General features: G+C 40.2%; 1 protein-coding gene across 1 annotated transcript in view; it reads right to left on the bottom strand.

Annotated features, from left to right (window-relative positions):
* The window catches only part of FREM3 (FRAS1 related extracellular matrix 3), a 79,147-nt gene extending 52,659 nt beyond the window's left edge, over nucleotides 1-26,488 (bottom strand). Inside the window, exons 1-2 of the mRNA XM_056562881.1 lie at nucleotides 21,085-26,488; nucleotides 19,108-19,197 (exon numbers count right to left, since the gene is read on the bottom strand). Coding sequence (XP_056418856.1) covers nucleotides 19,108-19,197; nucleotides 21,085-26,176 — 5,182 coding nt within the window. The 5' untranslated portion in view covers nucleotides 26,177-26,488. The remainder of the gene's footprint in view (nucleotides 1-19,107; nucleotides 19,198-21,084) is intronic.
* Between the last annotated feature and the right edge of the window lie 1,494 nt (nucleotides 26,489-27,982).

The following is a 27,982-nucleotide window of genomic DNA, read 5'->3' as shown; positions in this document are numbered from 1 at the left end:
GCTTGGAGAATTCACACTGATTACAATTATTATAAAGTTTTTAATCTGATTAGTTTTATTTTTAACAATAGAAAAGTTGCTGTAAATTGATTTCTGACTAATGCTCTTTTTATACTTTTGTTTGTTCTTTGTTATAAAAACATAGCATAACTAAAGATGTTCCCATACTGTTTTTTAAATGGGCACTTTTAGATCGAAAAACTTTTTACACGTTGTTATTGATGAAAATTAAAGGCCTTCTGTAATATAGTTGCTTACATTTTTTTTTTCATATTTAATAAAGAAAACAGCTCCTGAAAATACCACCAGTAGGCGTCCCCATACTTACTGGCGCACTGACTAGTCCTGAAGCAGCATCAGGCTTGTCCATGAGTCATAGACAAAAGATGATTCATGGACAAGGCTCCGCTCTCCTGGGAGGATTTCTAACACTGTGAGATAATGAAAAGAGATACTTAATATAGGTGATAGAAGCGTAAATTCGATGTACATGGTCAGAAATAGCTACTGAGAATCATCCAATTGGTATAGGTCACAGCAAAAAGTATGCAGACTCACAATTTCTAAAAAGGCTGTGGTCTTTATTTAGGTCATCAGCAGTGCAACGTTTCGGCTATAGTGTAGCCTTTGACAAAGGCTACACTATAGCCGAAACGTTGCACTGCTGATGACCTAAATAAAGACCACAGCCTTTTTTGAAATTGGGAGTCTGCATACTTTTTGCTGTGACCTATACCAATTGGATGTTCTGTATCTGGACTCGTTATCCGGATGGTCACGGGCATAAGAGCAGGGACTAGTGCTGTCTTCCCCCTTGGACGTGTTTACTGAGAATCATATATATATATATATATATATATATATATATTTATTAGCATTTTCTTTTTTTTTTTTTTTTGTGGCATCTGACAGGTTACGCTTTAAGCTTCATTTTGAATTGTTAGTGGCTGAATAAAGGACCAAAAACAAAATAATGGCTGGAAGTATGAACACAAAACATCTGAAAATAAATATGACTATAAGACTGCAAAACTGTGTGTAAACATAGCCTTAAAGTCTTACTTCTATGCCTTTACACTGCTTTGCAACCAATCCTAAAATGCATTTCAAGTTTATTATGATAACAAACCATGTACTTAAAGAGTACCTGTCACCAAATAAAACTTTTAATTTACTGTTCCTTGTCAATATTAAATAAGTGTAACACTTCATTAAAATATCACCCTTTATGTCAACCAGTTGCTACTCATATGTTTTTGATATCTGATATATTCATGGACTGATGTACTCTGAGTGTTACATTGAAGAGATCTGAACATCCTCACAGAGGATTTATTTTCAAAAGAGAACTGATGATCATAATAATTTAAAGCCCAGAAATATTTACCTCCAGACAGCCCGTCTGCCTGCTGACACAAAGCCATGATCTTTGTATCTCACATATAGGAATGCCATCAAACCCACAGAAAACAAAGGTCCACAGACACATATGGGTTAACGGGCAGTCAGGGCCCACAGCTGATGCCTGGCACCACTGATGGGGCCGATGCCCGGCATTAATCCTTTAGAAGCCGCAATCAAAGTTGATCACAGCATCTAAAAAGAAAGTGAAAGAATTCCGGCAGCTCAGCGGAAAAAGTTCATAAAAGTTCATTATCCCCTTCCCTATTAAAAGTTTAAATCACCCGCCTTTTCCCTTTTTTTTTTTTATAAAATAATGTAATAAATAATTAAAAAAAATCATATGTGGTACCGCTGGGTGTGTAAATTTCTGAACTATTAAAATATAAGGCTCGCTAAACTGCACAGTCGATGGCATACAAGTAAAAAAATAGCAAAGTTCAAAATTGTGCAAGTTATAGGGGGTCAGAAGATGACAATTTTAAACATACTAATTTTGGTGCATGTAGTTTATAATTTTTTAAGTATTAAAATAATATAAATCCCATATAAATTGGTTATCCTTGTAACCGTATGGATCTATAGAATAAAGATAATGTATAATTTTTACCGAAACGTGCAAAAGTAGAAACGTTACAAAATGGCATTTTTTTTATTTCACCCCACAAATAATTTTTTTTTGTTTTGCCGCATTTTATATTATAAAATAAGTGATGTCTTTACAAAATACAATTGGTGATGCAAAAAAACAATCCTTATAGGGGTACTCCGCCCCTAGACATCTTATCCCCTATCCAAAGGATAGGGGATAAGATGTCAGATCGCCGGGATCCCGCTGCTGCAGCACCTCGGGGATTGCTGCTGCAGCACCCCGTTATCATTACTGCGCAGAGCGAGATCTCGTTATCTTTGGTCACGCAATCTGGGGGCCCCCTTTTTCCTCTTTGCCCAGGGCCACACTTAGTCTAAAACTGTTCCTGCCGGTGCACGCCGGAGGGAAACTATGCCGAACGCCTGATATATGTGAACCCAGCCTTAGACAGTCTTGACTCTCACAAGATCAGAAGCTGGACAATATTTTAGCAAACTCCAAAAGCAAAGTCACTGAAGAATGTTAGGCTAGGTTCACAACGTAAAGCATTATGTTTAGATGGACTGTTTAAAGCATTGCTTGAATTTCATTCCAACATTATGGTAAATTACTGTAGTATTACAAACAAGGTTTGTTTTCCAGCTAACATAATAAAGCTTTAACATATACAGTGAGTCGCCCCCACTACAATTTATCTGTCATTGTGTCCTAGCAGATTATGGGCACAGGTAGTTCTAAAATCACATTTTTTTGTTGCTTCTGACAGGATAACAAATCCTGATTGACACGGAGATTACATGTGAGACAGGGGAGTATATACACAGCACCGATTAGCCCTTCCTTTCCACCACATGCTAAGTCTTGCTGATACAAAAGGAAAGAGTAAACTAGAAAAGTTGACTCTTCTAACGTTTATTCATGTGAACGAAATAGAGAATGCTGGGAAATACAGACAACTTTCCCATTCCCTTTAAGGCATTGCTATTATTAATCTGATGAAATGTAGGTTTAGGAAATGTTCAAGCACTGCAGATCTGTTGCAGATCAGTTGCAGAAAATGCAAGTGTTTCTGTGCCAAAACAAATACATTTATTTAAAATACACAGACTATACACAGGCCTGTAATAGCAGGTAGAGGCCTCCTGGCAGTCAGCTTATAGGAGAGGCATAGAGCGTCAGGAAGCATTGTGGTCCATTTATTGTTTACAGGCACAGTGCCATACATTTTAATGTGGCTGTGTTTGGTATTGACACCCAGCAGTACCAGTAACAGCCACTACAAAATGAACATATAGGACCAGATTTATCAAACTGTGTGAGAGAAAAAGTGGAGTGATTTCCCCACAGCAACCAATCACAGTTCAGCTTTCACTTTACCTCAGATCGTTAGCTGAGCTGTGATTGGTTGCTGTGGGAAATCACTCCACTTTTTCTCTCACACAGTTTGATAAATCTGGGCCATAGACCATAATATTATAGGTCATCAATACCACAATCCTGGAAAACCCCTGTAATACATTTTCATTCACATACACAGACTTTAGAAAACTAGAAATAGTGTAGACAAGTGTGGACAAGCATTAGGCAAACAGGAGTCACAAGTCATAACCCCAGTTGGAGCAATCCCTGGATACGGGTAATGTCTGTCTCTAGGGCCACCTTTAGTCCAAGCAAAGCCACTTCCTGTAGTAGAGAAACTCAACATTACAAGTTATACTCATTATTGACTCCTATGAACATCTCTCAGCTACTTCTGAATATTTAGGACAAAGTTTAAATATAACCCAAATTAACAGGGTGCTCCATTCATTTTCTTTGCGGGTTCTGGATATTGCTGAGCGCTGAGTTGGATCCACACCAATCATGAAAATAGAGATCCTTTGTTTCCCGATTGAACATAGCAGCAGTACACCATCATGGCCTCTGCTCCGTTCACTTGGGGGACAAGGGACCTTCATTGTTGTGATTGATGATTGGCTGAGCGGAAGAGTGATGTATTGGGATCCATATATCACACTGCTGCTCAGTCTGAGGTCAGACATTGCTGCGGCCATCGATTCGCTGAGCGGCAGTGTGACGGGCCCCAAAAGCAGGAAGACCACACTGAAGGATGGGATAGCGATACCAGCTTCCCCGGGATATCGGTGGGTAGGAAGTCAAGGTTAATTCTTTTTAGTGTGGTAGCCTGGGCATAATGGGAGAATAACATTTTTTGCCAAAGTACCCCTTTGAGAGTGTACATGAATGATTTAATGATTTCTTTGAAACTGGAAGATGTGCCTTTGACATCATTTCTTTTATTAGGCTTTAGGTAACTCCGTCTCTGTACTTATTTCATATCAGACAGTAATAGAAATGATTTTAGGACATTTCCTAAAGGATCAAATAGATCACCCTTGTAAGTATTTTAAAGGAAGAGAGGGAACCTCTCCAGGGCAAGGTTCCTGCAAATGTCAAGGGGCAAAGGTTCTCTAAACTCCACATAATAGGTGAGGCCTCCAGGTGTTTTGAGATTGTTTACCTGTTTCATATACAGGGAAGCACTTGGAATGCGGTGATGTCTGTTTAGCTAAGTGCACAAAAGACCCTGCAAATGCTATTTAGGCTCAATTATCCTACACGTATTCCAGTTAGAGAATATATTTCCCCAAAATAATGAAAGTATTATGAGAATTACTTACCACAATAAAAACACTCTAAGGATGCCTTAGCAACCTGACTATCCAGCTTGTGCATTGTCTCTACATGCTGAACTTTGCAGAACAGGTGGGAAAGAAACCCTAAAGTTACACTGAGCACTGGGGGCACCATTATACAGGAAGAAAGCCAAATAAATGTTGGTACCATTTATCTACAGGATCACAGAGGTTTTAAGAGGTTGGATCCCCCCCCCCCCATCATAATGTAATAATGGCATATCCTCACAGTATACTATGACTACCTTTAATCACTGTGTCATTAAACATTTGTCAACTTTTTAAGATTTGTTTGTCATGGTCCCTTATAATCTGTGCGTGTAGTGAATTGATACAGTACATTCCTGTTTAGAAGCTGAAAATCCATGAGGACTTAATACTTCTTATGACTCAATGTTCACTATCATGTATCCAGTCTAGACAATCATCTGAGAAGTAAGCGCAGCACAAATCTCTCCTGTTCTGAAGTATCAGCCTGATGTCTAGACTGCTTAGCTCACAGAGGAGTGCCTACACTGCATACAACTGTAGAGAATTTCTACAAATATAATCTGCGGACTGCTGGGGGTGAAATGTAACATCATGTCCATATCTTATCCAAGATTAAAAGTTATCACCTAGCCCCATTATAGGTTATAAAAGCTGATCGAAGGGGGTCTGACCTCTGGCACCTCCACTGGTCACAAAGACAGAGGTCCCTTGTACCCAAGGTGCATTGAGTAGAACTGTGCATGCTCAGCTTTTGCTCCATTCATTATCAAACATGGTGTGGAGACCCAGAAACTGCTCTACTGTTCCATTCCCTTGGACCTTTCATTCTTTTGATCAGTGGGGGTGTAGGAAGACCCTCAATAATCAGATAATTAATATCACCTATCTTGTGCATAGGTATATTTACATCTATCTTACTAATAACCATATATATGATATATATTACCCCTCTGCCAATTTTTTCCTATTCAATATGGCTAATGAGGAGGGTGATCTAACTACTGTAACCCAAGGGTTTTAATATGTGGATGAAAATATGATACATACCATGGTGGACCAGTCAGTGTCCAAGTTGATCCAATCCGCTGTGCGGTCCGCCATGTCATCCACTCCAGACGTGGTTGCCAAATCTATTGCCATGGCAATGTCCCATCCAGGACCTCCACATTCTCCTAAAGCAGGTCCTTCCACACCGTCAGACCAGTTCTGGTTGGCAGAGGACTCTACCTCTATTATAATAAAACTATATGCAATGAGAGTAAAGAATCGCAATCACCAATCCAGGGACATCAAGTAGTGGCTTTATTGAAGGAACTCAGGACATCAGCAAACAAAAAGCATGCAGCGTTCCAAAGCGGCAGTAAGTCAGGTGAGCGGGCGAGTGGAACACAGGGCTCCACTTGGCCGCTCACCTGACTTCCTGCCGCTTTGGAACGCTGCATGCTTTTTGTTTCTGATGTCCTGAGTTTCTTTAATAAAGCCGCTACTTGATGTCCCTGGATTGGTGAGTGCGATTCTTTACTCTCATTGCATATAGTCTTCTGTGTGACTTTCATTACGCACCCCAATAATCGGGACCAGGTCAGTTCTCAGTTGCCCTAGCAAACCGTGATCATTAAGTTGTCCCAGTGGTGCCGCCGCCCCTCCTGCCTTCTGTGAATCTGTCTATTTTAATTAAATTGGCCGGAGGTTGGAAACACCTAGGGAAAGCCTCCCAAAAAAGGCACTTTTTTGTCTACCGCTCCTATTAAAACTCAAAAGAAACCCAAACGGGTTAAGGACCAGGTTTCTATGGAAATTCCTGATGCTACACAGCACCCCATACTCTCTACCCCTGAGGAAATAGTTGAAAGATGGGTTTCTAAAGCTTCTAAGGCTTCTGTTAGAAAAAAGCCTGATTCATATGTATCCTCCCCGGATCAATCATCCTCTGATGAAGATATTATTTTTTTCTGACAAAGAGGAAGATTCAGAGTACGAAGATATCTCCGATGAGGGAGATGAGTTATTGGGTTTTGATGACCCTAAATCTATTGTGTTGGATAGTGCAGGGATACCTTTCTTTAAGCCAGATCTGATTAAACATCCTAGAAACTACAAATGGGGTAGTTAAGGGTCAAATCAACTATCCTATATTTTAAGAGGACATATAAGTAACATGTGACCAAGTATTATCTAAATATCTCCAGTTGTTTGGAAGTTATGCAGTAACATATATTTCCCATAGACTTGTATGGGACTTTAAACAAAAACCCTGACCCTGGCAAATGGAGGTGAGTAATGGTTAAATTACCTATCCAATGTTTGTTGTTGACATATTAGTAACATGTGTGCCAAGTTTCATGTTAATATCTTTAGCCGTTTGGACGTGATGCTGGAACATACACACACACATGCACACACATACACACACACACACACACACACTTTGCATTGAGTTTTATATACATAGATTAGGAATTAGTTTTTAGTTTAGTCGCATCAAGAAAGAGGGAGTAGTCGGTTTGTCACTTTATCACCTGTATCGTCAGTTGATTGGTTACCTGCTACTCTCATTTGCATATGTACATTTTTTTTCTCAATATCTTTATTGTCAACTAGCTGAGTTCCCAGCATTGACCATTTTTTCCTTTCTAATCCTTGTTGTGGAGGAAAATCAACAGAGGAGGAAACTTTTGTCTTCATATCCCATCCTCATATATTGTTGTCATATCCCAACCCCATATCTCGTCCTCATATCCCGACCTCTTATCCCGACCTCCTACCCTGACCTCCTATCCCAACCTCCTTTCCAGACCTCCTATCCCGTCCTCATATCCCGTCCCCCTTTCTCGACCTCCTTTTCCGACCACCTATCCCGACCCCCTATCCCGTCCTATCTCGACCTCCTATCTCGACCTCCTATCCCGACCTTCTATCCCCACCTCCTATTCCATCCTCATATCCCAACCTCCCATCTCGACCTCCTATCTCGACCTCCTATCCCAACCTCCTATCACGACCTCCTATCCCGACCTCCTATCCTTACCTCCTATCCCGTCCTCATATCCCGTCCTTATATCCCGTCCTCATATCCCATCCTCCTATCTCAACCTCCTATCTCGACCTCCTATCCCAACCTCCTATCTCGACCTCCTATCCCGTCCTCATATCCCGACCTCCTATCCCATCCTCATATCCCGACCTCCTATCCCATCCTCCTATCTCGACCTCCTATATCGACCTCCTATTCCAACCTCCTATCCCGACCTCCTATCCCGTCCTCATATCCCATCCCATCCTCATATCCCATCCTCTTATCTCGACCTCCTATCTCGACCTCCTATCCCGAATTCCTATCCTGACCTCCTATCCCGACCTGTAATATGTGTACCAGGTATTGAAATATCTCCAGCCGTACAGAAGTTTTGTGGGAACATACTTTTCCCATTGATATGCAAGGGACTTTAAACAAAAACCCAGACCCTCACAAATGGGTTAGTTAAGGGTTAAATCAACTATCCTATATTTAAGTGGACATATAAGTAACATGTGACCAAGTATTATCAAAATATCTCCAGTTGTTTGGAAGTTATGCAGTAACATATATTTCCCATAGACTTGTATGGGACTTTAACCCCTTAAGGACACATGACGTACTGGAACGTCATGTGTCCGCTCCCAATCTATAACGTGGCCCCACGTCATAGCGGGTTGGGCCCGGCCTCTAACAACGGCCGGGACCCGTGGCTAATAGCGCGCGGCATTGATCGCGGTGCCGCGTGCTATTAACCCTTTAGACGCGGCGTTCAAAGTTGATCGCCGCGTCTAAAGTGAAAGTGAAACCATGCAGGTTAGCTCAGTGGGCTGCTCAGTGGCCGTAGCGAAATCGCGGCATCCCGAACAGCTTACAGGACAGCAGGAGGGTCCCTACCTGCCTCCTCGCTGTCCGAACGTCGAATGACTGCTCAGTGCCTGAGATCCAGGCATGAGCAGTCAAGCGGCAGAATCATCGATCACTGGTTTCCTATGAGAAACCACTGATCAATGTAAAAGATCAGTTTGTGGGAGCTATAACACTGCAAAAAAAAGTGAATAAAGATCATTTAACCCCTTCCCTATTAAAAGTTTGAATCACTTCCCTTTTCCCATAAAAAAAACAACACAGTGTAAATAAAAATAAACATATATGGTATCGCCGCATGCGGAAATGTCCGAATCATAAAAACATATCGTTAATTAAACCGCATGGTCAATGGCGTACGTGCAAAAGAATTCCAAAGTCCAAAATAGTTCATTTTTGGTCACTTTTTATATCAAGAAAAAATTAATAAAAAGCGATCAATAAGTCCTATCAATGCAAAAATGGTACCGTTAAAAACTTCAGATCATGGTGCAAAAAATTAGCCCTCATACCGCCCCATACGCGGAAAAATAAAAAAGTTATAGGGGTCAGAAGATGACAATCTTAAACGTATTAATTTTCCTGCATAAAGTTATGATTTTTTCCAGAAGTACGACAAAATCAAACCTATATAAGTAGGGGATCATTTTAATCGTATGAACCTACAGAATAAACATAAGGTGTCATTTTTACCGAAAAATTTACTACGTAGAAACGAAAGCCCCCAAAAGTTACAAAACAGCGGTTTTCTTTCAATTTATGTCTCACAATGATTTTTTTTCCGTTTCACCGTAGATTTTTGAGCAAAATGACTGATGTCATTACAAAGTAGAATTGGTGGCGCAAAACATAAGCCATCATATGAATTTTTAGGTGAAAAATTGAAAGAGTTATGATTTTTTAAAGGCAAGGAGCAAAAAAATAAAAATACAAAAACGGAAACCCCCCCGGTCCTTAAGGGGTTAAACAAAAACCCCGACCCTGGCAAATGGGGGTGAGTAAGGGTTAAATTACCTATCCTATTTTTGTTCTTGACATATAAGTAATATCATGTGTGCCAAGTTTCATGTTAATACCTTTAGCCGTTTGGACGTGATTGTGGAACATACACACACACACACACACACATTGGCCCTCATTTACTATTCTAAACCCAACTTGTTTTGTTGTTGTTTTTTGGCGCATCTTTGTCTGCGACATGTCGCAGACATCGTGCGCCAGTCTGCGACAAAATGCAACATTTTTTCCCGACGGACCCGATGTGGATTCTCCCAAACCCGAAAAAGGGGCGTAACCCGACATTTCTGAGCTTTCCCACGTATTTATAAAGGTTTCCAACCCGAATTTGTTGAATTGTTGTGGATTTTTTCCCTACAACTCAGAGGAGTTGGAAACCAAAACCAACAAAACCCACTTGCGACAAACAGGATGCGACATAATACTAAATGCCAGGGGAAAAAGCAGTCAGGTAAGAAAGCAACATAGACTTACAACCCGATTTTCTAAGTAAATGAGAGCCATTGAGTTTTATATATATATAGATTTTGCTGCTATTTGTTTACATTATTGAGCAGTAAAAGACAGATATGCAAAATGCTTGCCTCCTGTCTTTAATAAAATCCATATTTTCCATCATTAAGACTAGGAAAATCTCCAATTAGTAAAGTGTAAATGTCCTATACAAGTCAATACCAGTCCAAATAACTTATGTCATCTCTATTCTACTCTCTAATTGCCACCATAAAATCTTCTGAGTATAGGTTACTAACAACATCCCACCACAGATGTAGAATGATGGTCGTCTTCTATGAGGGAATATCTTTCCAGCTGTCCTGTAACCTGGGACACCAGAACCTTCATACATGTATGTGGAGAACATTCCTCAGCTCACGTGCAATGGCAGATCACTCCCATTTTCTCTCTGGTGAATGAAATTCCTGCTGCTTTTGTAAAAACTCTACACTAATACCCACATGTAGGAGCAAACACCTTTTCACCTTCTGACAACTATTCTCAGTTTATAGAAGAAATTATAGGATACAATGTGATCAAGTATCATACTTGTGTTTTTTTTTTTGTATCCTTCATATGAAATTATACAGTAGAGGCATTTTCAACTAACACTCTTTTATAAATGGGTTTATACATGTTGTATGGTAACATATATGCTATACTGTGCCAACTGACAGCTAGGGGAAACAATGTAGCAATATAGGATTTTTTATTTTATCTTTTTTATCTACCTGAACCAGCATAGCTATGTTTACGCAGTTATCGGTTCATTAAATCAGATTGTAGTTTTTTAAGGAAACCAATTTCGCAACCTTTTAGGACACAGTCTATTTAACTGAATCACAGAGTGTAAAGTTTCTCTACAGAGGTTGTCTCTAAACTGTGGACCTCCAGCTGTTGCAAAACTACAACCCTGTCTGGGTATGCTGGGAGTAGTTTTGCAAATCTGGAGGTCCACAGTTTGGAGACCACCTCTCCAGAGAAACTTTAAACCCTGTGATTAAGTTAAATAGACTGGAGAGCAATGCTCTAAAGGCTTCATACTAAACGTAACTGCTGGTCAATGATACATGTGATACACTTATATAGAAATGCTCTTTAAGGGTACGTTCAGACGAGCGGATCGCTGCAGATCCACCACTGAAGGACCCCTCGCGGTGTGTCTGCTCGTAGCAGCGGATTGCCGCTCCGAGCAGGCACCTGTAAAGGCAGCATACAGTGGTCCTTCAGTGGCTGATCCGCAGCGTAATACGCGCTGGGAATCCGCTCGTGTGAACTAAGGCTAAGTTTTCACTTGGATTTTTTTTTTTGCAAAAACATTCTTCCCCCAGTCCTACACAGCATTGTTTAGTGAAAAAACTCTGTGGCCAGATGGCAGCTGAAAGTCAACAAGGATTTTCTAAAATGCCAAACCCACTAGTCTTTTTTTCTTTGGTGTTTTTTTTTAACTCATCTTTGCCATTTTTCTTTGCCTTTTTTGGGCATAAATCTTGTTTTTTTTTTTCACATAGAAGTCTCTGGGAGAGAAAAATGCCATATAGAACACCGTGTGGGTTAGGCTAATTTTTTTCACTCATGTCTTCAATAGAAATCCTATTGAAGAAATAGCCAAAAAAAACTAAAAAAGTGGAAACTAGAGATGAGCGAAGTTACAGTGATTCGATTCGTCACGAACTTCTCGGCTTGGCAGTTGCTGACTTTAGCCTGCATAAATTAGTTCAGCTTTCAGGGGCTCCGGTGGGCTGGAAAAGGTGGATACAGTCCTAGGAGAGAGTCTCCAGCCCACCGAAGCACCTGTAAGCTGAACTCATTTATGGAGGATAAAGTCAGCAAACGCCGAGCCGAGAAGTTCGTGACAAATCGAATTACTGTAAGTTCGCTCATCTCTAGTGGAAACACATGGGAGGGAATTTGGGAGGTGGTATAAGTAAACAATGTTTCTACACCTTTAATTTGTGTAGTGATAATATGTAAATGCGTCAAATTTATTAAATGGTCGCACGGTATGTGATAAATATGGTACTAATGCATATTTCTTTAGAAATTACACTTCGGTACACCCCTTTGTATGGTTCCTCATCTGCAACCTTTTTAACCCATAGTGCAAACATTTGCAAATGATAAACTCTGACCACTGCAGAAAAACAACTTGATTCTGACATACTTAAACAATTATGAGAAAAGCGTCTTGTACACTCGCAAAAAGTAAAAAAAAAAGGAACTATGGACAGGGCCGCCATCACGGGGGTACAGCCAGTACCCTAGTCAGGGGCCCAGGGCCCTAGGGCTGCAACATGCTGGGACCGGTGCTGGCACAGTCCCTGCATGTGCATAACCGGACCCTTCATCTGCGGGCCCCATCGTGCCCCCTGTGACTGGGCCAGAAGGTGAGCGGGGGGGCTGTGCCTGCGGATCCGGGACATCTGTCCCGAATCCACGAGCGACCGCAGCTTTTAACACTGAGTGCCCCTTTAAGAGGCACACAACATTGAGCATGTGCTCGGCTGCGGCGGCTGACCAAATAGGAAGGAGCCAGCGGCTCCGTTCTGTCACTCCAGCCCGGGCTTCAGGTGCAGCAGCGGCTCTGTGGAGGCTGTTAGCACAGGAAGCAGAGAGCTGTGTAAGGGGCCACAAAATTTCTGATGGCAGCCCTGACTGCGGGAAATATAGAGCAAAGATGTAGTCTACAGATAATGATAAATTCCCCCTATGGGCTGGTGGATGAAACCCATCCAAATGCAAGCTATATGTCACTAACAATATATTACACTTTCTAAATGTTTTTACAGTCTAAATTTTTTTATTTTAAATACATTTTGTGTGTTTTTAAGTAAAATTGGTTCTGAAATACAGAAATCTCCTTGTGAATATTTTAACAAGCCTTCCGTAGCTTAACAAGAAAGTACCTAAAATCACCCTGTATATTTGGGTAGCTGTATAGTGACTTATGAACTATTGAGTGCAATGGCATATATTAAATGTCCTTCTGAAATACTTATCAAGGGGCTTTAAAGGTGTACTCTGGTGGAAAAAAAATTTTTTTTTAAATCAACTGGTGACAGAAAGTTAAACAGATATGTAAATCACTTCTATTAAAAATATCAGCTGCTGTATGTTCCACACAAAGTTGCATTTCTTTCTGGAGTTTTTTTTTCTGTCTGACCACAGTGCTCTCTGCTGACACCTCTGTCTGTATCAGGAACTGTCCAGAGCAGGATAGGTTTGCTATGGGCATTAGCTTGTACTCTGGACAGTTCCTGACTAGTGTTGCTCACGAATATTCGCAATGCGAATTTTATTCGTGAATATCGCATATTCGCGAATTCGCGAATATTCGCGAATATAGCACTATATATTCGTAATTACGAATATTAGTTTTTTTTTTTTTTTTTTTTTCACAGTACACATCACAGTGATCACCCCTCTCTGCTTCCAGCTTGTGTGGTGTAAAGAAGTCTGTAATACTGCTGTGTGAGACTGGCGCGTTAATTTTCGCATATGCGAAAATTAGCATATGCTAATTTTCGCATATGCTAATTTTCGATATGCTAATTTTGTTTGTTAATTTTTGCATGTGTTAATTTTTCGCATATGCGAATTTTCGCTTATGTTGATTATGTGTTAATTTTCGCATATGTTAATGTTCGCATATGCAAATTTTCGCTTATACTGACTGTATATGTTAATTTTCGCGTGTTAATTTTACGCATACGCGAATGTTTTGCGAATGCGAAAATAAAACGAGAATATTACGAATATGCGAATTTTGCGAATATATGATGAATATTCGTCCATATATTCGCGAATATTCGCGAATTCGAATATGGCCTATGCCGCTCAACACTATTCCTGATATGGACAGAGGTGTCAGCAGAGAGCACTGTGGTCAGACTGAAAATCATTCCAGAAAAGAACTTCCTGTGGAGCATACAGCAGCTGATAAGTACTGGAAGGATTTACAACTTTCTGGCATCAGTTGATTTTTAAAAATGTGTTTCCCACCAGAGTACCCCTTTAAGGAGTATGCCCAAATCCTTGCTTAGAGATTGTGCTGAAGTCCCAAAACATTTTCTGGCTCCCTGACTGGCACATTTAGAGGCATTTTGCGGATTCCATTGTGCCCATTAGTTATGCTAGCTAAAGCTATCCAGCTAAAGCTAAACATGACAGGATGATCCTCTGAGCTGCTACAATGACATGAATAGTTAAAGCTTCCGAAACCCTCAACTGTATTTGTCATCAGATAACTTGATATCCGCACAAAATCAGTTTAGAGTGTTGTGAATCTGTAAAAACCTGTCTACAAGACAGAGCACCTGAGGGCATGTTGTAGCGCTGCTTTCTGAATGTTCTTACTCACCGACAGTAAGTTCATTTTCCTATACTAGTTGTTACCAGAGATGGTTTTAGGTTTCAAAAAATACTGTTTGTCACATTATGTGGAGGTATTTTTCAGGGCTTAAAGCAAACCCCTAATGATGGTCCTAACGCCAGAGACCTGCCCCAAGACTATTGTGATCTGAAATCATGTGCGAGTGTATGGAACCAGAAAATCTGCCTTCAGATTGCAATAATCTCGGGGCAACCCTTAAGCTTAGAAGTTGCCAGAAATTTTAAACACATATCCTGCCACTGGAACCATCATCAGATAAATTACTTCTGTTTAAAAATATTAATCCCTGTACTTAGCTGCTGTATACTACAGAGGAAGTTGTGTAGTTCTTTCCAGTCTGGCCACAGTGATCTCTGCTGACACCTCTGTCCATATCAGGAACTGTCTGGAGCAGGAGAGGTTTGCTATGGGGATTTGCTCTTCTTCTGGCTAGTTCCTGGCACGGATAGAGGTGGCAGCAGAGAGCATTGTGGCCAGAATGGAAAGAGCTACACAACTTCAACTTTAGCATACAGCAGCTGATAATTACTGAAAGGCTTAAGATCTTTAAATAGAAGTAATTTACAAATCTGGTACCAGATGATACATTTTTTCCCCTTTCGGGGTATCCCTTTAGGTAGTGATGATCATATGGGAGTCAAACAACCAGGATTAGCCAGGGCTCTGCATCCCCTCATTGTTTACACAGGTATACTGTTGTGTATAAAGTTAAAGCTGTGTAATGCACAAAATCCTTGTCCCATACTTGACTGGGATTGGGTTGCAATATCAGCCATAAACACTTGTATATATGGTACTAAACCTGTGTAAGCAAAAAAGGAGACAGGTGGCTCTAATATTCTGCCGACTGTCAGGAGTACTGAGTGTTGTGTTCACATTGATCAAATCAAAATCAAAAGTTTCATAAAACTTCTTTGGTGTACAGTCATGGCCGTAAATGTTGGTACCCCTGAAATTTTTCTAGAAAATGAAGTATTTCTGACAGAAAAGTATTGCAGTAACACATGTTTTGCTATACACGTGTTTATTCCCTTTGTGTGTATTGGAACTAAACCAAAAAGGGAGGAAAAATTGCAAATTGGACAGATTGTCACACCAAACTCCAAAAATGGGCTGGACAAAATTATTGGCACCCTTTCAAAACTGTGGAAAAATTTGATTGTTTTAAGCATTTAAACTCATTTGGGGGCAAGTAACAGGTGTGGGGCAATATAAAAAATCTCACCTGAAAGCAGATAAAAAGGAGAGAAGTCCACTTAGTCTTTGCATTGTGTGTCTGTGTGTGCCACGCTAAGCATGGACAAATGAAAGAGGCGAAGAGAACTGTCTGAGGACTTGGGAACCAAAATTGTGGAAAAACATCAACAATCTCAAAGTTACAAGTCCATCTCCAGAAATCTAGATTTGCCTTTGTCCACAGTGCACAACATTATCAAGAAGTTTGCAACCCATGGCACTGTAGCTAATCTCCCTGTGCGTGGACGGAAGAGAAAAATGTATGAAAGGTGTTAATGCAGGATAGTCCGGATGGTGGAAAAAGCAGCCCCAAACAAGTTCCAAAGATATCCAAGCTGTCCTGCAGGCTCAGGGAGCATCAGTGACAGTGCGAACTATCCGTCAACATTTAAATTAAATGAAACGCTATGGCAGGAGACCCCGTTGGACCCCACTGCTGACACAGAGACATAAAAAAGCAATACTACATTTTGCCAAAATGAACTTGAGTAAGCCAAAATCCTTCTGGGAAAACGTCTTGTGGACAGAAGAGACAAAGATAGAGCTTTTTGGTAAAGCACATCATTCTACTGTTTACTGAAAATGGAATGAGGCCTACAAATAAAAGAACACAGTAACTACAGTGAAATATGGTGGAGGTTCAATGATGTTTTGGGGTTGTTTTGCTGCCTCTGGCACTGGGTGCCTTGAATGTGTCCAAGACATCATGAAATCTGAGGCTTACCAATGGATTTTGGGTTGCACTGTACAGCTTAGTGTCAGAAAGATGGGTTTGTGTCTGAGATCCTGGGTCTTCCAGTAGGACAATGACCCCAAACATACGTCACAATGTACCCAGAAATGCATGGCAACAAAGCGCTGGAGAGTCCAGATCTAAATCCCATTGAACACCTGGGGAGAGATCTTAAAATTGCTGTTGGGAAAAGGCGCCCTTCCGAAAAGAGAGACCTGGAGCAGTTTGCAAAGGAAGAGTGGTCCAACATTCCGGCTGAGAGGTGTAAGAAGCTTATTGATGGTTATAGGAAGCAACTGATTTTTTGTTATTTTTTCAAAGGGTGTGCAACCAAATATTAAGTTAAGGGTGCCAATAATTTTGTTGAGCCATTTTTGGAGTTTGGTGTGACATTATGTTTTGTTCCAATACACATAAAGGGAATAAACATTTGTATAGAAAAACATGTGTTACTGCAATCCTTTTCTGTGAGAAATACTTCATTTTCTAGAAAAATTTCAGGGGTACCAACATTTACGGCCATGACTGTATGTTCACACAATGCAGATACGCTGTTTATCATTTGCTGATAATCTAGATCAATGGCCTAGATTTAACAATGTGCCTAAAATAAGAATATGGCTAATTTGCCCTTAGCAACTGTGAAGGAATGTCCTAAAGTCCATCCAAGTAGGTAGGGTGACTCTAGGATCCGTCACAGCAACCAATCACAGTTCAGCTTTCAATGTACCAGAGCTTGTTAAGGTATGAAACCTGAGCTGTAATTGGTTGCTATGAGAAAATTCACAATGCAGATTGGTCAATGCAAATCTGGGCCAATGTATTTAAAATCAATTGCAGATCAGTTGTAGATCTGCAAATGATCAGTAGATCAGCATTGTGTGAACATTCCCTAAGGGTACTTCCTCAAAGGACTAAAATGCTGCAGATATTGCAAATTGTCTGTTATGGACTTTCTGTAACTTATTTAAAGCAGGTCTGAAACGTGTGAATATATTCTTAGGGTATCTCAGTCTATAAAAGGTAGTGTCCCTGGCACTGCTGGGGTTAAACTGTCTACACCTAGGGTCTGTGGCTGCAGATAATCAACTATAGTATTCACTATCTGCTTGCTAGATGGTGCTCAAAGATATTTAGGGTAGTGTTCACATAGCAAATAGTATCGCAAAGAAGAAACAGTTCGGGGCACTCACCATATTGTAGAGGAATCTTCTTTATGATAACAACTTACGGATTTTCATAGCGGGTACAACCAGTGCAGGGGGCAAAAGTGTGCGGGGGAGCTCCCCCACACTTTTGCCCCCTGCACTGGTTGTACCTGCTATAAAAAAAAAATCTGTAAGTTGTTGTAGTAAAAAAGATTCTTCTACAATATGGTGAGTGCCCCAAACTGTTTCTTCTTTGCGATACTATTTGATATTCTTAGGGTATGTTCACACCAATCAAAAATTCTGCAGATTTGTTGCAGATATTCCAAATTAAAGGGGTTATCCAGGGAATTATATATATATATATATATATATATATATATATATATATATATATATCTATCAACTGGCTCCAGAGAGTTAAACAAATTTGTAAATTACTTCTATTAAAAAATCTTAATCCTTTCAGTACTTATGATCTGCTGAAGTTGAGTTTTTCTTTTCTGTCTAAGTGCTCTCTGATTTCACCTGTCTCGGGAACTGTCCAGAGTAGAAGCAAATCCCCATAGCAAACATCTTCTACTCTGTGCAGTTCCCGAGACAAGCAGAGATGTCAGCAGAGAGCCCTGTTGCCACACAGAAAAGAACAATTCAACTTCAGCAGCTGATGATAATTATTGGAAGGATTAAGATTTTTTTATAGAAGTAATTTACAAATCTGTTTAACTTTCTGGAGCCAGTTGATATATAAAAAAATATTTTTTTTCCCGGAATACCCCTTTAAGGCTATGTTTATACTGCATAATTTTTGCAGAATGTGTGCCCGGAAAACTAGGATGGACATTCCGCAAATAGCAGGCGCTGGCAAAGCATGCCAGTACTAGGGCCGCTCCGAATTACATAGATGGCAATGCATTCCTGAGTGAATTCCGATGAAATAATTGACATGTCAATTCATTTCCGCAGCCAATGTTTCTGCTGCAAAAATTCTGCTGTGTGTGGTGCAGCAGTATTCCATTAAAAAGAATGGAATTTCTAAACTGAATTTTTCCTTCGGATTATAATTGGAAATTCTGTTGTAGGCACATGGCCTAAAAGGGTTATCCAGCCTTTTAAAATGAATGAACTGTCCTCAGGATAAGCCATCAGTGTTACATTGGGCCACAGATTCTATATAATTTACATAGCCTAAAAAGCCAACTTTGTTTTTTATGTAGTGGCAGTGCAAGGTTTTGCAGTATTTTCCAATTTAACCAAATAGGACCGTGTTTCCCAACCAGGGTGCCTCCAGTTGTTGCAAAACTACAATTCCCAGCATGCCCGGACAGCCAAAGGCTGTCCGGGCATGCTGGAAGTTGTAGTTTTGCAACAGCTGGAGGCACCCTGGTTGGGAAACACTGAAATAGGACAATGCTACAATAGCTTTGTAATAGTGGAAAGCCCAAAATCAAAAAAGTTTCTGATAAACATCCAAGCCTACATTCATAAAAAAAAATCACAAAACTGAATTTTACGAACTTACCATTATCTTCTACCGTGAAACGAAAGCTATCACTTGTAGCATTCTCCCCATCCTTCAGGACATAGCAGACTTTTACATCATCAATGTCAGCTATGAAAAATAGAAAAGGAAAAAAATATGAAATACAAAAAACACACATGGCAGCATTTACATTATATTGCAGTAAATTAAAGGGGTACTCCGGTGGGTGGAAAACTTTTTTTATTTTATTTTTTTAAATCAACTGGTGCCAGAAAGTTAAACAGATTTGTAAATTACTTCTATTAAAAAATATTAATCCTTCCAGTACTTATTAGCTGCTGAATACTACAGAGGAAATTATTTTCTTTTTGGAACACAGAGCTCTCTGCTGACCTCTCTGTCCATTTTAAGAACTGTCCAGAAAAGGAGAAAATCCCCATAGCAAACAAATGCTGATCTGGTCAGTTCCTAAAATGGACAGAGATGTCAGCAGAGAGCACTGTGCTCGTGATTCAGCAGAGAGCTCTGGGTTCCAAAAAGAAAAGAATTTCCACTGTAGTATTCAGCAGCTAATAAGTACTGGAAGGATTAAGATTTTTTTAATAGCAGTAATTTACAAATCTGTTTCACTTTCTGGCATCGGTTGATTTAAAAAAAAAAAATTTTATAAAAGTTTTCAACTGGAGTACCCCTTTAATTTAACTATTATGTACAATTTCTTCTTTTATTCTAAATTCCATTTAGTAAAAGGCATTACAATATATCATCTTGTAATTAAAATCTGCCAGGGGCGCTGTGTCCCAATAATTTTGTGCTTTTTGTGAATCCTTACTTTTCCCATTCATATGAAGTTTTCTGGTGATTTGCCGCTACATGTCAAATATGCCAAAATATACAGGCCAATTGAGTTTAATGGACCATAGGTACTATGCTTGTGACTACGGTACAATCTCTCTATTTCCTGAACTTTTACTTTTTTTTTGCAGGACACAAAATCAATTATTCATTGGCCACACCTATGTACACTGCAGTATACCTCAGCATACCTTTTTGCCAGTAACCCAATGTATTCCAACAATGTACCCAAAAACATTACAGTGGTCCCTCAAGTTACAATTTTAATTGGTTCCAGGACAACCATTGTATGTTGAAACCATTGTATGTTGAGACCAGAACTCTATGGAAACCTGGCAATTGGTTCTAAAGCCCCAAAATGTCATCCAAAAATTGGAAAAAGTGAGAATTAAAGAAAAATAAGTAGATAACTACCGTAATATATATATATATATATATATATATATATATATATATATATATATATATATGTAAAGCAATTCCTTACATATAAAAGTAATGAAGATCTGCTGGGAGCTGTAAATCACTGTCTTTGTCAGTGTTTTCCAAGCAGGGAGCCTCCAGTAGTTGCAAAACTACAACTCCCAGCATGCCCGAACAGCCAAAGGCTGTCCGGGCATGCTGGGAGTTGTAGTTTTGCAACAGCTGGGGGCACCCTGCTTGGGAAACACTGGTCTATGTAGAGGACAGGAGCTTCTTCGGGGTCCTGTACAGTACATGCAATGTCCTATAAAAGTAACATGGAGTCTCCCTCACCTGGTGTCCAAAGGAGTAGCTAACCCTGACACAGGTAAAGAGTAGTACAGAACATGTAATACCTCCCTGTACTGTAGGGGAGCACTACCAGACATCAGTCAGTGCATACGCTTCAGTAATACAGGGGTTTTACCAGTAAATTGCCCATTCTGATTGGTCAGTTCTCTCGGCCATTGACAAGTTTCACAGATCTGGACTGTCTTTGTCCAGATTGTCATTGTATGTTGAGTCTGGTTTCAACTTACAATGATCCAGAAAAGACCACTGTATGTTGAAACTATTGTATGTTGAGGTCATTGTAAGTTGAGGGATCACTGTATATGGATAGGGCCTTATTGAAAGCAAAGTATGTAAATATTTAGTTTACTTTGTACATTTTTAGTAGTATAAGTTTTTAGTACTCACCCTGTGTAAATGTTCTTGTGGTTCCATTGCCATGTGCCATGTTGAGAATAATGCCGTGCTTTGGACCATCTGTGATTCTGTATTTTAGCAACTTATTGGGGCTGTCTCTGTCTTCTGATTTTAGGGCTTTACTAGTGATAAGAAATCCTTGATGTCCAGAAGGAAGGAGCCTTAATGTTGTGGCACCTTTATTGACTGTAATTTGTGGAATTCCATTATCCAGTGAATTTATTTTAATTTTTAACATTTGGGGTTTTCGAGTTTCAAATGTAATATCAGGGAAAACGTAAAATTCGGTGTGTGTCCCATCTGTTACAGTGAAAGAAAAACTATCTTCAGTAGATTCCCCTCCATCATGTCTATAGGTGATCAGATTTTCATTCAGATCTTGTTTGGTGAAGGTAGTTGTTGGACGACTGTTGTTATACAGAATGCTCCCATGCACTGGTACTTGAGTGACTGTAAATCGCAGTAAATGGTCAGGAGTGTCCATATCTTCTGCACTTAGTTCAAAGGGAGTAAGAAGTTTGTTTTCTCCTTCATTTGCCACAAGAGTATGGATTGAAAGAACTGGTTTCTTATTGTCCACATCAGTTATTGAAACCCTGAATGTACGAAACACAGGATTGTATCCATCTGTAACTTCAAACTCAAAACTGTCCATCTTCATCTCGTCCTCCGAGGTATGGATATAATAGACTTTGTTCCCTGCCAGTTGAAGTTGGGTAAAGGTTGTAATAGGAATTCCAGGCTTGTCTGTACTCTCTAGATGTCCACGACTTGGTGCTCTAGTGATGCTAAACCTTAAATTCTCATCTGGACTGTTTATGTCACTTGTACTTAGAAGGTCTGTGGTCAGTGTTACTTTTCCTCCCTCTTTTAATGTGACTCCTTTGTTAATTACATCTGGGAATGCGATATCAATACTACCAATGCTAATGTAAAAGTATCTGTCAATGAATGGGTTAATTCCATCGGTGATATCAAATTTTATAAGGTCACGTATACCTTCTTGGCCTGTATGGGTATACTGGATAAGTTCTTTGTTTATTTCGTCCTGTGTAAAATTCATTCCCACTGTGATGTTGCCCAGGACTGTTCCATCTGGATTAAGTTGCTGCAGGAGCCCCTGATTGGGGCCAAACTGAATGACATAAGTTAGAGACTTATCATCTGAATCTAAATCTGTAGCTTTGAGCACCTTGTTTGTAAGTAACTTAGATTCTCCTATGTCAATCTCTAGTCCATCATTGATTTCCATCCTTGGTGTCTCATCATCCACAGGAATAACCATTACAAGGATTTTCTTCTCTACACTGTGCTGTCCATCAGTCAGAAGAATGCTTAAACTGTCCTCCTTTGTCTCAGAGTCATCATGTTCATAAACAATGCTAGAGCTCTCTTGTATGTCTTCCAAGGTAAAGTTTGAGACGAGAGAGGAGCTTTGCTGCAGAATTACCCTACCATGTTGTGGAGGGTTGGTAATAATGAAGAGAAGTTCATCTGCAGGTTGATCTGCATCAGCAGCATTGAGGATGGGGGTGTCAATCACAAGGCTCATACCTTCCATAACAATGAACTCCCGAGTGAACATTTCTGGTTTCTCATCATTGGTTGGGATTATGACAATAGGAAAGAAGAGAGGCTGAGAAGAACTGATACCGTCAGAACAGCGGAAAGTAAATCTGTCTTCTATGGGCTCTACTTCCTGATGAATACTTTGAACATAATATATATGGCCAAGACGGATATCCCTTATTGTGAATGCACTGATTGGAATCCCAGATCTGGACTTTTCAGAGCCGGGGGCAGGAGAGATATTTTCCATGTATCCCGATGTGGGCTGGACAATAATTGTGCACAATATTTCATCTTTTGGTGTATCAACATCTTCTGCATCAAGGTTTTCAGGCATCACCACATTTTTACCTCCTTCCAATACAGAGAACTGATCTCCCAATTTTACTCTAGGTGCTTCACTGTCCACTGGTAAAATGGTGACATGTACTTTCACACCCTGCACTTTGTTTCCTCCTATTACCCATTCATCAGAAAGATCTGAAATGGTTAAGTTAAAGAAATCCTGCTGATTGTGAATGCCTATCTCTCCTGAAGTATGTGCATACATGACATCTCCATTAAGAAGCTCTTGCTGAGTGAATCTCTCAGCAGGAACACCATTTACCAATATTTCCCCTCTTCTAGGACTGTTCTCCACAATAAAGGTAAGCATTAGGTCATCTGTGTCAGGATCAGTGCCTTGGATAACATTTGTAGTGATCTCAGTTTCCCCCCTCTCAAGAACTTCTAAGGAAGATCCCAAAAGGCCACCAACAAGCATTAATGTTGGGGCCTCATCATCTACTGGCTTAACATGTATTCTTATTGTAACAGGGACTTCATGAATGCCATCACTAACTACAATGGAGAAGGAATCACTATTAGATTCATCCCCATTATGGACATAAGACAGATGACCTAGTTCTATGTGAGGAAGTCCAAATGACTCTCCCACTGACATCAACTCATCTTTATAGTGTACTTGACCATGTGTTGGGGCTTGGGAGAGGCTGAACATAATGTTCTTTGTGTCAGTGTCCTGATCTGTTGCATCAAGTTCAGTTTTTGTAAATATGAAAGAACCCCTCTCTTGTACTGTAATGCCTGTATTAGTGATTTCAGGGGGTTTGTTATCTACGGGTTGCAAAAATATTGTAAAAGTGCCTTGTACAGAATTGCCTGAAGTATCTTCTACAGTGAAGTTAAACTGCAAAACTTTTGCAACAATCCCCAGTTCCTTTTCTGGAGGCCTGTAGGAGATCTTGTGATGGTTAATTTGGGCTTGTGTAAAAGAGGTCACCTGGACATCTGGCAGGTCGGTAAACACTATATGACCAGTCAGGACTGGGTGGTTGGGGTCAGTGTCCCTTGGATGACTGTGTATGGTGTACTTCAGATTTCTATCATCTGTGTCCATATCTGTATAACGAAGGTGCTTTCTTTTAAAAGGGGTCACCTCATATTCCTTAACAGTCATATGTAAAGTTGTCCCTTGGAATAACTCAGGAGGAATGTCATCTACAGGTTCTATCCGCACAGTGAAGACTTGCAGTCCGGAATAGTTAGGTGGATCATTATCATCCAGCACCTTGAACAGCACCTGGTCTAACACTGTCTCAGCGCTGTGTGGCCCCACATGCCTATAGTAGAGTTTTCCATCTACAATGTCTTTTTGGTACCATTCACTTACCACCTTTTCATACAGTTCTTCCTCGGGAAGATGTTTCCATTCCTCACCTTCAGCAGGAGTAACAGTTTGTCTGAGCACTAATTCTCCTAACTGACTTAATGGTTCTTGTAACACAAAGAGAATGGTGGAGTCTTCTGAATCAATATCTGTAGCACTTAACATGAAGGGAGAGATAAGGGCCAGGCTTTTCTCTGCTAGGCTGAGTCCAGTGTTGGCATTGAGAACTGGGGGTTCATCATCAGTCGGGGACACTGTGATGGGGTAAAGTAGCTCCACTTGGTGTTTTCCATCATCCAGCCTGAGAATCAGATTATCACTGTAAGTATCACTACCATCATGCTGGTAAATAACAAGTCCAGAGTGCAGCTCTTGTGGAGTAAAAGTGAAGCCATTCCCATTACTGTTAGCAGTATTGGTCTCATGTGTCAAGACTAGATGCCCATGTTTGAGTCCACCTACCACACTCACTTTCACCTCCTCTAAATTGTCCTCATCACTGAGCACCAGATTGTCCATTCCAGATCCTGGACCAGACAGGGGCCTTGACTGACCCTCTAGAAGCCACAGTCCAGAATTGCGAGTAGCAAGGGGAGCAAGTGTGTTCATGGGCTTCACTACAATCATGAAGGCAAAGGTTTCAGAGGAGGCACCTTCTGTGTCTATCACTTGCATCTCCAGCTGCAGAATCCTCTCCAGCCAGGACTCACTGGATGGGGGCTGGTATGCAATCCTCAACTCAGTTAAGTCTCTTTGGTAAAAAGAAGTTATGGGCAAGTTCTGGTCATCGGTGCTTACCAGGTAGCCAGAGGTTTCTGCATCAAGGTAGCTTGTCAAGTTAAAGATAAGATCCCCAGGATCAGACTCTAAATCCTCTGCTGCCAACATCTCCAGAGTCAGGGCTGTCAGAACAAACTGGTCAACTTCCATCATGAGCATGGATACAAAGCTGGGGCGAGGAGCAGTGTTCTCAGTTCCCTCCTTGATTCTGACAGTCAGGTGGAAGTGTTCTTGCCTTGTTGCCCCATTTGTACTAGTCAGGTCCACTCTCATGGGCAGGTAATCTCTATTTGGGGAGTTATGAGGGGCAGTGTGCAGGTAATAGAAGCCAGAACTGGTAAAGGTATGGCAGTCAATGCCCTGCTGGTGGATGGTGGTCGTGTTTACTAAGTGCCCATACCTTGGCAAGCCACCTGAGCCAAGAAGTGGAGTGATTTTGCAGGATTCCTTAGCAGGATCATAGGAGAAACCTAGAACCTTCTTATCAATGGGGACACTGGGTCCATGAATCTTCTCCACCACCAGGGGTAAATTGCGAGTGACGATCTCAAGTTGCTGGAATATCACCTCCACCTCCATGACAAAGGGCAGGATCAGAGTCTCTGTAGGGGAATCATATCTCAGCTGCAGCTTCACTCGGTCCTGCTGGGGGCTGCGGGAGCCCAGGTGAGTATATCGCACTTCTCCTTGTCCAAAGTCACATGGAAACTTTTTAGGCATCAGGGATCCAGGTCTCTGGGACAGGGGGTCATTGTCCAGCACGTTCACAACACACTTGTCTCCAGGCTGCATTTGTAGGACCAGGTCCTCTATTGGATCCACAAACACTGATCTGCCAAAGGGCACCCGGACTCCTCGGTTGCTCACTACAATGTGTTCTGCATGGAGGGATGGGGATACAGGCTGAGCTTGTCCCCAGGCAAGGAAAGTCACTGTGAAGAAGTAGACAAGATGTAGAGCTCTTGTCTGAGGATCCTGGTTCTGCATCCTCCAAGCCATGTCCCTGCCCTGTGCAGAGCTGCAGGATCCCAGTCCAGCTATGGAGAACACAATACTCCAGGTCATGGACTGCAGGTGATGTCAGGACACAGCTCCCAGGCTGTCTCTTCTGTTCACAGATGACAAGAAGTGAGAAGTGGGACAGAGCAATGTGCAGGTATTATTCGGCTGGGAGGGGCAGGCTGGCATGCACAAGGATCCCTCCCTACCCCCTCCTTGGTTCTCGCCCACTGATAATGTGCATTTGGAGCCTATTCCCTCTGACATGCTTCTCTAGTTCATGCTTGTAATGCTGCCCCCTGTACTGCTGTCCCCGGTAATGTGATAGCTGGGTCTGGTCTACTATATACGGCAGTGTTTCCCAACCAGGGGGCCTCCAGCTGTTGGCTGTCCGGGCATGCTGGGAGTTGTAGTTTTACAACAGCTGGAGGCACCCTGGTTGGGAAACACTGATATACGGTCTAGCCTGGCAGAAGAAGATCAGCAATTGCACTGAAACTATGTCATACAAACAATATTTAGATCAAACAAATATAATTCATGTTCACATCACACAGAAATATATCTAGTATTCGCCTCAGGTATAAACTGTATGACAAATGTATCTAACATACCTGCCATGTATAAGTCTATGTAATATCTGTATATCACATAATATTTATTACATATATGTATCTAACATACCTGTCATGTATAAGTCTATGTAATTTCTGTATGTCACATATGTATCTTATATATTTATTACACAAATGTATCTAGCATACCTGCCATACATAAGTCTATGTAATATCTGTATATCACCCAATATTTATTACATAAATGTATCTAACATACCTGCCATGTATAAGTCTATATAATATCTGTATATCACACATGTATCTTATATATTTATTACATAAATATATCTAACATACTTGCCATGTATAAGTCTATGTAATATCTGTATATCACATAATATTTATTACATACATGTATCTAACATACCTGTCATGTATAAGTCTATGTAATATCTGTATATCACCCAATATTTATTACATAAATGTATCTAACATACCTGCCATGTATAAGTCTATGTAATATCTGTATATCACATAATATTTATTACATACATGTATCTAACATACCTGTCATGTATAAGTCTATGTAATATCTGTATATCACACATGTATCTTATATATTTATTACATAAATGTATCTAGCATACCTGCCATACATAAGTCTATGTAATATCTGTATATCACCCAATATTTATTACATAAATGTATCTAACATACCTGCCATGTATAAGTCTATGTAATATCTGTATATCACCCAATATTTATTACATAAATATATCTAACATACTTGCCATGTATAAGTCTATGTAATATCTGTATATCACATAATATTTATTACATACATGTATCTAACATACCTGTCATGTATAAGTCTATGTAATATCTGTATATCACCCAATATTTATTACATACATGTATCTAACATACCTGCCATGTATAAGTCTATGTAATATCTGTATATCACATAATATTTATTACATACATGTATCTAACATACCTGTCATGTATAAGTCTATGTAATATCTGTATATCACACATGTATCTTATATATTTATTACATAAATGTATCTAGCATACCTGCCATACATAAGTCTATGTAATATCTGTATATCACCCAATATTTATTACATAAATGTATCTAACATAATTGCCATGCATAAGTCTATGTAATATCTGTATGTCACACATGTATCTTATATATTTATTAAATAAATGTATCTAACATACCTGCCATGCACAAGTCTATGTAATATCTGTATGTCACACATGTATCTTATATATTTATTACATAAATGTATCTAACATACCTGCCATG

This window comes from Hyla sarda, chromosome 1, assembly GCF_029499605.1.
Source record: "Hyla sarda isolate aHylSar1 chromosome 1, aHylSar1.hap1, whole genome shotgun sequence".
NCBI lineage: Eukaryota > Metazoa > Chordata > Amphibia > Anura > Hylidae > Hyla > Hyla sarda.
Note: the sequence above shows the minus strand (reverse complement) of the source record. Positions and strands in the feature narration are given on the sequence as shown.